At 39.4% G+C, this 11973-nt stretch overlaps 1 protein-coding gene across 1 annotated transcript in view; it reads left to right on the plus strand.

Annotated features, from left to right (window-relative positions):
• The window catches only part of XPNPEP3 (X-prolyl aminopeptidase 3), a 60037-nt gene extending 54980 nt beyond the window's left edge, over positions 1-5057 (plus strand). The window contains exon 10 of the mRNA XM_068560945.1: positions 1414-5057. Within this exon, the coding sequence (XP_068417046.1) occupies positions 1414-1580 (167 nt within the window). The 3' untranslated portion in view covers positions 1581-5057. The remainder of the gene's footprint in view (positions 1-1413) is intronic.
• Positions 5058-11973: the final 6916 nt, after the last annotated feature.

The following is an 11973-nucleotide window of genomic DNA, read 5'->3' on the forward strand; positions in this document are numbered from 1 at the left end:
TATTTTTACCTGAACGAATGTAATTAAATTAGAAGAGACAGGAAAATGAATCTCTACAGTGTAGAAGGGAACTTTATTTTAGATTTTTCTTGAGCTTTTTTATTTCACATCACACAATTTGTTTAATTTGACTTCTCCAATAAACAACAGATGGGGAATACTTTCGATCAGTAGATATTAAGAAATAAATCTTTTTTAACCCTGCCTTTGCCAGGGCCAGTTTGTACTAGTCCTTCCCGTCATCTTGGTGGGCTGCTGACACTTGTGAAGCCCCTGGCGCTTTTCTGCAGAGACACTCAGACTCCCCATGTTCTCAGTTGCATCTCCTCTGCATTGAACTGCCTGCATTATTCCACTTTTTAGTATCCAGATCCTTTCTTCTAAGCTTCAGAGAGAGCTGGCAGTCTAATGGTTCTCCAGCTTGAATGATGCTGGATGTTGGGCAGGATTCAGTAGAAAAGTGGTGGCCGCGGTGGAGTGTGAAGATTGATATTACCAGTCAGTTTTAAACATCGATGCTGCTTCTATCATGAAGGCAGATCTCAATCTTAGATTTCAAGTGTTTTCACCTCTAAATTATGTAAGTTATAGTTGGGACACATCTTTTATGCCACCCTTTAAGTCCAGGCATATGTTGCTGTCTGTGACCTTACGTACCGTTAAGTCCAATCTAGTTGGCGCTTCTTTAGACTTCGACTACATTTTCCTTTGCTGGTCTTTTTCTTCTTATCACAGAACAGCATCTGTGAGTACAGAAAAGGAAGTTTACAGTTTCTTTAATATGAAAAGACCTGGTGTCTGTCTGACTTCATGATTAGAAAGGGAACCTTGGTCTCTTAGAATTTTTCAAACGTTCATTAAGGTCCTCCTTTTTCCCTCTTTACATCATGTACACGTCAGTTACATTTATGACTTATTTGAGTGTTTCTGCATCTTCTGGTTGTTGAGGCTAATAATCTCTAAGTAAGTGTTTTTTAAATACCTTTTAAAATGCCTAAGTCTTTATTTTAGCAAAGTGCCCTTTTTCCAGGGGACTGTTAGGCAGAGAAAGAATGCATTTATATAGTCTACTGGGTCCCAGCATATATTGACATACTCATAAATTAAGTAACTTTAGTGGCCCATTTGAGCCATTAGAATGTGACAGAATCATGATCAACATTATTGTAGTTGTATAGATCTTGTAGTCTAATATACAAAATAACTATAATAATAGTTCTGGTAATGATAGGCAACATTTACTGACCATTTATGTACCAGACATTTTTATATATATTATCTCATTTAATCTCCACATTTCTATTAGGTAGGTACTGTTAGGATCCCAACTTTATAGAAGTTAACTTACTTGCCCCAAATCATCCAGTTACTGCCATTTATGAGTAGAATGTTCTGCTTTTTTCTACTTCTCAGGTATTTATATTCCGGAGGATGACAAAGATGCCCCTGAGAGGTTCCGTGGTCTTGGTGTACGAATTGAGGATGATGTAGTGGTAACTGAGGACTCACCTCTCATCCTTTCTGCAGATTGTCCCAAAGAGATGAATGACATCGAACAGATATGCAGTAGGGCCTCTTGACCCTCATTGTGGCCCACATGCATCTCAGGTTCAGAAGGGGTGGACGTTGGCCTCTGTGCACATGTGCTTTCTGGGGGTCTCTGTGTGGACATTTATACACGTGTTCCACTGGGGAGTGCAGCAGCTGTATGAGTGTATGTAATTGTGTATGTGGTCTTTCTTGTTTTATGTAGCTAGAAATCTGGGAAATTGAGTTTTTGGATTGTATGTTACTGCAACTTTAGTAACATTAATTCTGTAGAATTAATGACTCTGACAAGTTTAGTTTTAAGATGTAAAGAAAGATCTTGGTTACATATGTCCACGCATCCCAGTTAGCACATGGAGAAAATTCTCTGCTTCTCTCCAGGTCCTTCCCCTTCTGCACTTTTCCTGAGATCCACCTAATATCATAAGATTTTTGTGTAATGCCTATATATTTTGAGCCAATCACCAAGGTCTTTGCCTACACTGAAAACCACCCGTCAGTGATTGTGGGTGGCCAGTACGTACCTTCCATAACACCTGCCTACCTATCCAGGAGCCCGTGTATCTACTGGAGCCACGTGAGCCCTCAGGGCACTGGTGTCCTACAGTCACACCATTCAGCCACAGTCCAGATTCCAGCAACACTAGCTATCGAACAAATTTTTGAGCCTTTCTTGCTATTTGGTTACCTGGGACCTGGAAGGTGTTTAGATTCTTGATAAGGAAGGAAATGAAAGAGAAAGAAACGTATATGTGTCTGCTACAGATCCAGACCGCCATCCATCTCTTCTCAATCTAAAGATGATTCCTTTCCCAGACATCCATGCTTTCTTTATAGATTCTTAATGCGCTGACCCTCAGCACACCCTTGAGGCTGCTTCCCTGGCCAAGGGCAGATCCTCTACTTACCCTATTAAAGTCAGAGGAATGGCACCCAGTATTCAGAGAGACACCCCAGTTATCATTCTGTGATTTCCTCTAGTGCCAATAAAAACAAAATATGCAACCCACTCAGTACCTGTAAACACCCTGTAATCCTTTCCTTCCTTGGACGTTAGCACTGGAAGGACACTGGTAAAGACTCATGTTTCCCTCAACACAGCGTTGGATGCAATTATATAAAACTCAGTTTGCAAAGTGAACAGGGCTAGACTGCTGCAGATAGGTTATTTGGGAGCTTCTATCGTAGAGGAAAGCTTTAAGAACTAGTGTGTTCACCTCCTTTAAACCTGCATATGAGCCCAAGACGTATAAAACATGCTGACTGTTAGAACATAAATTCGAAAAATTTTAAGAAAATATTTGCATTAGGGAAGAACAGGCTAGGAGATTTACATTCCTTGCAGTGCTAGAGGTTTGCCCGTCTTGTCAGAGAAACCCAAGGTACAGAGCCCAAAGCAGACAGGCAGTGACTTCATCAGGAGACAAAGATAATGTTAGCAACCAAAGTGATACAAATTGTGTCCTGATGGTGCTCACCCGCAAATGCTTGGCTTTGCTCAGCAGCTGTGGGGATGGATGGCTGCACAGCTGGAGTCATCATCCCTGCGCCTGCCCTCCTCACCCGCCTCCAACTTCTCAGTCCTGTGCTTGTGACTTTCTAAGAGGGGACTGAAAAGAAGCCCACAATTCTGGCTTCTCACTCCCTTGGCCTGTATGGCCTCAACAACCTTTTTCTGGAATTGGGTTTCCTTTGTTCACTTACAATCCTGGAATAAGGAATTTCCTTTTCTTCCTATAAATCATTTTCTATAGTCTTCAACTTTCTAGCTAAAAGCTTAGGCGGCTTTTATGAATAGCAGCCTACTTGGACATGAAACTGACTTCTTCCGGCTGGATTCCTGGCAAGTCCTACAGGTGTTGCAAGTCACACGTAGAACGGCCGTTGTGGAATTCTTCTGGTGATTTATAGTCCCTGACCCAGGCATATTGTCATTTGAGTCCCCGATTAACCACAGCAGCTAACATTTGCATCAGACTCTCAGAACCTTCAAGAAGTGACACAGTGAACATCTCAGAGCAGCGGTTTAGGGACTGTCTGATCTATCCAGGATTGGTTGAACAGATAATTGTGCACAGTGCCAGAATCTCATTAATTCTTAGCCTTACCACAGACATGCCCCACATTTCCCTCCTTGTTTCAGTATAATAAATACTTCATATATACACCAAGCTCTCCTAATGAAAACCTTAACTTTTAAAAAATGCTTCAAATGTTACACTGGAATTTTTCTCCCTGAATTGAAGAGATACAGCTAAAATATTAACAATAATCTAAAGGCAAGAAGTATATCTAGATGGCCTCTGCCACATACTTTTATGGTTTTATTTCAGGAATTGTTATTTTTCTCTATAATTAAACTGGGACTGTGTTTTTTATTTGAAACACAGCAGTAGAAATAGAATAATAACTCTCCTCTTCCCATAGTCATACCCAAGTTAGGAAGGTACTTCTCATGGTGACTTAAAGTTCTCTTTGTGTGTCTTCTTTCAAAATATTGTTATCTTTTTTATTAATTTTTGTAAGGTCAGAAAAGGAAAACTCCTACTATAGACATTATATCTTAATTGGGTTTAAGATACATAAAATAAGTTAAATCCCCAGATAAAGACATTGTAACTCATTAAAATAGAAAACTTGGGCTTTGTTATATTTTTCAAAACATACATAACCAACATCCTCCTTAGCTTTCTTAATAACAGAAAGATGCAGATATGCATGAGTGCTGCCTCTCCCTGTCCTGTGTCCATGTCACATCACATGTACTGCACAGTGGCTGTCCCACCAGTTCCAGCTGTGACCTCAGAGTCCTTTGTAACACAGTGTTTCTAGTAACTGCTGTCAGTAAAACAAGAGTTGGGCTTTGAGTGAGACTCTGTCTACCATCCCTCAACTGGCATATGATCAATAATAATGTAACTTATTTGTGTTTGTATGTTAGAAACTAAGTGAGGGCCCAGGATGGTGGCAGCATAAAGGATCTTGCTTGGAAGAGGTTTTTACGGTGTGGTTTTTGTTTGTTTGTTTGTTTTTAATTTTAGTTTCCTGAAGTGGGATCTGTATCCCAAAACTTAAGCTGATAGGGTTAAGTTTTAAGCCTGGACAAATATACTTCAAGCTGAAGTGTTTAATAATCCTAATATGAGAAAGTGAATACATCATTAAACCCTAATTGTAAAGCAGAATTCCACTGTCACAAAGCACATTTGTCTTCCTGGCTCCTTTCACCTCTGCCTATGTGTCACTGAGGAACTTGGGGTAAGCATCAGTATTATTCAGATCAGGGGTCCCCACTGAAACCAAGGCCTCTTGGGGTGTGCTTCATGAGAAGCTGAGAGAACTGTAGTCTTTGTGAGCATTTCTTAATGCTTTGTATGACTTTTGTGCAATTATATAAGTTCAATTTGGACAAAATGCTGTTACTTTTTAAGGCCCTATTGACTGAAAGAAGATATGTCATTCCCCAACAAGGGAAGACCATTTGTTTTAAAAATAAAAGACCATTTGTTACTGTCATATAAAACAATGTGAGAGTGTTTGGTTTGTGCGTGTATGTGTGTGTTATTTTCAAATCTAGAGTTTATAGCTTTAAATGTGACAACATTTTGTTTTACAGAGTATTTTATTTTACAGAGTATTCATTAACTACTGTCACAAAATCATGATAGCAAACTTGAGATACTCTTAGCAGTCATAGAAGGGGGAAAACCAATGGATTAGATTGACTCAAGGATCAGACGTATTAACATGGTGAATATACTTGATAACATTGTATTTTGTAATTGAAATTTGCTAAGAGAATAGAACTTAAATGTTCTCACCAAAAAAAAAAAAGAAGATAAATATGTGAGTTGATGGATGTGTTAATTAATTAGATGGGGGACATCTTTTCACAATGTATACGTGTATCAAATCATCATGTTGTACACTTTAAATATCTTACAGTTTTGTCAATTACAGCTCAAGGAAGCTGGGGGGAGAAAAGGTTGACTCTCCACAAAACTGACACATAGGTCTGCAGACAGCCCCTGCAGAACTCAAGACATTACACTATAGCCATGAGCATTTTATGAAGGGCAAATTTTGCAAAATTATAAATATGTGAACTTTCTCAGCAAGCCATATAAAGAATCCTAAGTGTAAGCATGTCTTACTATTAGGAATCCTCTTTAAAATCTGGGGCTCTCTAAGACGTGCTCTCCAACATTTTTCACATCCTGGAACACATAAAAAGATATTTTTTATATGGCACAATGGAACAAACTTAAGGGGACTTAGAAATGTGTACATGTGACTTAAAGAAGAAAATTAATTACATACCCTTTATATAATTATAAGCAAAAATTTGTGCAAAGTTTTACAGGAATTTTTAAATTTGTATAACACTTCCAAAAGATAAATTTTAAGATGTCAATAGAAGACTTAGCTTCCTTTGGAAACATGACTTTTTGATAACAGGCTGAAACACCTACACACAATTCCTGATCCAAACTTTGTAGTGATATTGTCTTCAGATTCTTCATAATCACCATTTACAAGAAACTGTTTGCACAAGTAGGTGACGAGAAATTTAAAACCATTTTTATGATCATTCAAAAATGTGTAACTGGGGACTTCCCTGGTGGTCCAGCGGTAAAGAATCTGCCTTGCAATGCAGGGGATGCGGGTTTAATCCCTGGTCAGGGAACTAAGATCCCACATGCTGCGGGACAACTAAGCCAGCGCACCTCAACTAGAGCCCGCATGCCGCAAACTACAGAGCCCACATGCCCTGGAGCCTGCGCGCCACAACTAGAGAGAAGCCCACGCGCCACAACAAAGAGCCCGCATGCCACAACTAAGACCGATGCAGCCAAAAATGAATAAAATAAATAAATAAAAAATAAATCTTTTTTAAAAATAAAATAATTTTTTAAAATGTGTAATTCAACTGATGAATGGATAAATAAAACGTGCATCCATCAGCAGATGAATGTATGAACAACATGTGGTCTATTCATACAATGAAATATTCAGCCATAGAAAGGAACAAAGCACTGATAAAGGCCACAACATGAAAGAACCTTGAAAACATTCTAAGTGAAAGAAGCCAGGCACAAAAGGCACATATTCTATGATTCCATTTATATGAAATGTCCAGGATAGGCACATCCATGGAGACAGAAAGTAGATTAGTGGTTGCAAAGGGCTGAAAGCAGGAGGAAATGGAGTGACAGCTTACAGGTATGGTTTTTTTTTAGGTGATGAAAATGTTTTGGAAGTAGTGGTGGTAGCTGCACAACTCTGTGAGTATACTAAAAAACATTGAATGGTACACTTTTAAGGGGAATTTTATGGTATGTGAATTAAATCTCAATAATTTACAGTTGAAACTAAATTTCAAAGACTCTAATAACTTCCTTTCATTGACAAATGCAATGTGAAATTTTTTTTTTTTTTTTGGCCTCCCCTGGCGGCATGTGGGATCCTTGTTCCCTGACCAGGGATCAAACCCGTGCCCCCTACGTTGGAAGCGTGGAGTCTTAACCACTGGACCGCCAGGGAAGTCCCAATGTAAAATTTCTTATAATGTGGATTTCCAATCAAATCGAAATCATTTCCATAAAATATTTCAAGTTAAGCTATAATTCACAGAACGTATGTGAATTTTTGGAACAGTCATCCTGCCTATACCTTTGACCGCAGAGGTCAGAGGTGTCCAGTGTATGTGAAGCAGAGGGCGGGGCTGTCTAGAGCTGCACCTGCAAGGAGCATTGGCCCAGTCTTCACCCCCATGACACCCTTGGCCAGCAGCACCTTAGGCATTGGCACCTGAAACACCAACTGCTGCAGTGATTCCGTGGCTCCCTTGTCTTCGATGAACAACAGCATACTCAACACCTGCTGCTGAGCTGGGCCAGGTGGTCATGCTGAATATGACCAGGTGGTAGCACCCCTCTTGGCCATATTTCAGTGAGTCCACAGCTCCTGGTGATACGGTGACAGGTAAGGGGGCTCTGGCTCCTCCAAGCTCCATCCATCTGGCCATCCTAAGGACAGGAGGGACCAGTATCTCCCAGCATACGAATTTCAAGGCACATCACGTAGGGTATTTAACTTAGGATTATAAAATCTAGAATTATGCTGACTAGAGCTTACTTACCTTGGACATAAAAATGTGTGGCACTATGTAAATATTGATTCAAATTTCCAGTTTTTAAAGCTCAGTGGTTCTGGATAGTTGCCACTAAATGCTGTCTTTCTTTTCCTAGCAACCTTGAGATTGGGAAGCCTACAATGGTATACCAAAAATGTTTATAAAAATAGTCATCTTGAAAAATGTTATTTAGTATTTCATTGATCGGTGTTTGGTTATGCTTATCTGCATGTTACATGGATTAAAATCTCTAATGAACTATAGCTAACTCCTGCACTGATTATAATCTGGGCAGTGGACTATATGTTATATGTGAATTATTCTACTTTACTATAAGGATTGCTATGCATAATAAATTGTACTTGACATTTCATAAAGTAGTTAGAGCAGGCTGAGTCCACCTGCAGAAGCCTGATAGAGTTGCTCTTGACAAAAATATGAGTATGGTGGTTCCTCAAAAATTTAAACAGTTATCATTTGATCCAGCAATTCCACTTCTGAGCATATACTCAAAAGAATTGAAAGCAGGGATTCAAACAGATATTTGTACACCCACGTTCATAGCAACATTATTCACAAAAGCCAAAAGATGGAAACAACCCAAATGTCCACCAACGGATGAATGGATAAACAAAAATGTGGCAAAGCCATACAATGAAATATTATTCAACTTTAAAACAGAATGAAATTCTGATACATGCTACAACATGGATGAACCTGAACCTGTAAGACATTGTGCTAAGTGAAATAAGCCAGATACAAAGGGACCAATATTCTATGATTCCACTTATATGAGGTGCCAGGGGAGTCATTCATAGAGACAGAAAGTGAAATGGTGGTTGCCAGAGTCTGGGGGAGGGAGGGAGGGGGAGTCATTGTGCAAGGGGAACAATTTTAATCCGGGAAAATGATAAAGTTCTGGAGACGAATGGTTGTGATGGTTGTACAACAATGTGAATGTGCTTAATGTCACTGAACTGTACACTTAAAAATGGTTAAAATGGCAACTAGACTTGGGGTGATTACTCTGTGGTGTGTACAGATGTCAAATTATAATGCTACACCTGAAACATAAAATTTTTTAAATAAATAAAAATGAGGCTAAGCCCCCCAAAATGGTTAAAATGGTAACATTTGTGTATATTTTACCACAATAAAATTTTTTCAACTATATTAGCTTGTGGGCAAGGGGAAGAGTAGGGCTAAAGGCAAACTGAGGTTGACAGTATTTAAGTATTTAAAATAAGAATTAATAAAATGCTAAATCAGGGACTTCCTTGGCAGTCCAGTGGTTAAGACTCTGTGCTTCCACTGCAGGGAAGTTCCCTGACCAGATATTGAACCCAGGCCCTTGGCACTGAAAGCATGGAGTCCTAACCACTGGACCACCAGGGAGTTCCCTGTTGCTCCATGTCGTAGTTACATTTCTTGAGTGAATCAACAGATTCTCTACTAAGCAGGTACTACTACTCTGAAACCAACCAGGGTCACAAAAGGATTATTATTCATTATCATAATACTTAACCACTAAAGGCTTAGGGACATATGTATCAGTCAGACTCCAGTCAGGAAAACAAGCTACTCTAAATATTTAAACAGAAAATGTAACATCCAGAATTGGTTTCACAGGAACTGAAAGAGCAGCCAAATGGGATGGTGAGGCATCCTAAAGATTAGCACCAACAGGAAGACACTACCTCCAGGCTGGAGGAAGAGAGAAGTAAGTGGAGTTTCTCTAGACCAGGAGCTAGGTCAACTGCAGAAGCTGGGCCTCAGAAGGCCTGCCTGCTGGCAGGAGCTGAGATCTCAGACTCAGCTGCTTTCAGAGATGCCGCCCGAGGCCAAGAGAGGGAGGGACATCCACTGACTGTCCTTTTACACCATCCTCTCCTCTCCAGCCAGTGCATCCCACTGGCCAAGCCAAAGGCCAGCTGATGCTGACCTCTAGGTCAGGGCCACCCCCACCTAATGACATGAAGCGACACAGGGAAAGGGCAAGGAATAGACCTGAAGGCAAACATATTTTGTGATTTTTATGAGTGTACAAATAACTAAGTTACACAGTGTATAAACCTTCTTCCAACAAAATGACAAAGTTTGATACCATTCTTTCTAAAAATTATCAGCTTTTCTGCCATTTTATTGTTTTACATCAAGTTGCTAATTGATATAACACACCTTGTAACTTGCACAAGGTCACACTGAAAATGAAATACATTCTTTTTTAAAAATATTTATTTATTTACTTATTTTGGCTGCACCGGGTTTTAGTGGTGGCACACGGGATCTTCGTTGCGGCATGCGGGATCTTTATTCTTTTTTTTTTTTTTTTTTAGTTGTGGCACGCGGGGGTCTTTAGTTGCAGCACACGAACTCTTAGTTGCAGCATGTGGGATCTAGTTCCCTGACCAGGGATCAAACCTGGGACCCCTGCATTGGGAGCGCGGAGTCTTAACCACTGGACTACCAGGGAAGTCCCCAAAATATGTTCTTTTTTAAAAAAATAAATTTTATTTTATTTATTTATTTATTTTTGGCTGCATTGGGTCTTTGTTGCTGCACGTGGGCTTTCACTAGTTGTGGCGAGCAGGGGCTACCCTTAGTTGCGGTGCGTGAGCTTCTCATTGTGGTGGCTTCTCTTTGTTGCAGAGCGCAGGCCCTAGGCACACAGGCTTCAGTAGTTGTGGCACGCGGGCTCAGTAGTTGTGGCTCACGGGCTCTAGAGCACAGGCTCAGTAGTTGTGGAGCATGGGCTTAGTTGCTCCGTGCCATGTGGGATCTTCCCGGACCAGGGCTCGAACCCGTGTCCCCTGCATTGGCAGGCGGAGTCTTAACCACTGCACCACCAGGGAAGTCCCCCCAGAGTATGTTCTTGATTGAGTTCTTTCTCCATTTTCTTCCCAACTTTTGGTTCTGGACCATCTAGAATCCATCTTACATCTGATTCCAATCCTGGGCAACCACTTTGATCATATTTACCTAAATCATTTCTGGACAACCAAAACACACCCTGATAAACTAATGTACAACCAAAAGGTGTTTTCTGAGAGACTTCAATTACTTGTTTTAATATGTACATGGAGAGGATTAAAAACAATCCTCAACTCATTTATCTTTTACTTTGGAATTTTTTTTATGGAATGGTATCATTTTATGTCAAGATTACATTCCAAGAAAACTCCAAGTTACAGAAAAGGGGGAATTATTTTCATAGGAATTAATATAAAAAGTCTAGCTGCAATCCCAGCCAGCTCCATCCAATATATTACTTATAAAAAATTGTCCCCTGTAAAGCAACTATACTCCAATAAAAATTAATTTAAAAAAAAAAGAGTTACAAACTATGTACTGTATACACAGGGAATATAGTCAGTAATATTGTAAGGAGTGTGTATGGTGACAGTGACTTATTGTGATCATTTCATAATGTATAAAAATATTGAATCACTATGTTGTACACCTGATTCTAATATAATATTGTATGTTAATTATAATGCAATAAAAAATAAGTGAAAATAATAAAAAAAAACATGGTGGCACTAAGAATGATGATTTCTTATTCTATAAATTGTGCCAGTAAAAATTCGACATTAAAATTATAATCCCAGATGTTAAGTAGAATTATTGTGCTGATCTTTTCATGATATATACAAATATCAAATCATTATGTTGTATACCTGAAGCTAGTATAATGTCAATTATGCCTAAATAAAAATTTTTTTTAATTAAAAAAAAAAATTGTTCCCCCCCCCCCAATTATCCCCAAGCTCTTTGAATGAAATGATCATTCTTAACTTTAAAATGTTGATTCTGAGCTTGAGAAAAGATTATGCAGATATCCTTGGCATTGCCCCAAGGATGACTAGCTCCTGACCAGAGCGAATTAGGCAAAGGGTGAGGACAGATGCATACCAGGAGACAGCTCAATAGTGAGTGTGGGGATACACAGTTGACTAAAGGACTGAATGCCCTTCTTTTTTTTGGGATAATGAAGTGTCCGTTTTCCCTCTACAGTAAATCTTGGCCTCAAGACTTTCACAATAGCACACATCAGCACAACATAACTACAGAATGCAATGATTTATACCAAAATGCATCCCAAATAAATAAACTTCTCAATGCAAAAGGGAACAAGATAGAACGGGTCAACGTAGAACCCTATAGACCTTTTCTTTTAATAACAAATGTGGTTTTGTATTCTCCACAAACAAACAACTGGCACAAGAGAGAGGCAGTGCAGATGTGTCCTGCTGGGCCACAGGAAGAGCCTCCCTGCAATTGAAATTTTG

The sequence above is a fragment of the Eschrichtius robustus genome, chromosome 13 (assembly GCF_028021215.1).
Source record: "Eschrichtius robustus isolate mEscRob2 chromosome 13, mEscRob2.pri, whole genome shotgun sequence".
In the NCBI taxonomy this organism is placed as follows: Eukaryota; Metazoa; Chordata; class Mammalia; order Artiodactyla; family Eschrichtiidae; genus Eschrichtius; species Eschrichtius robustus.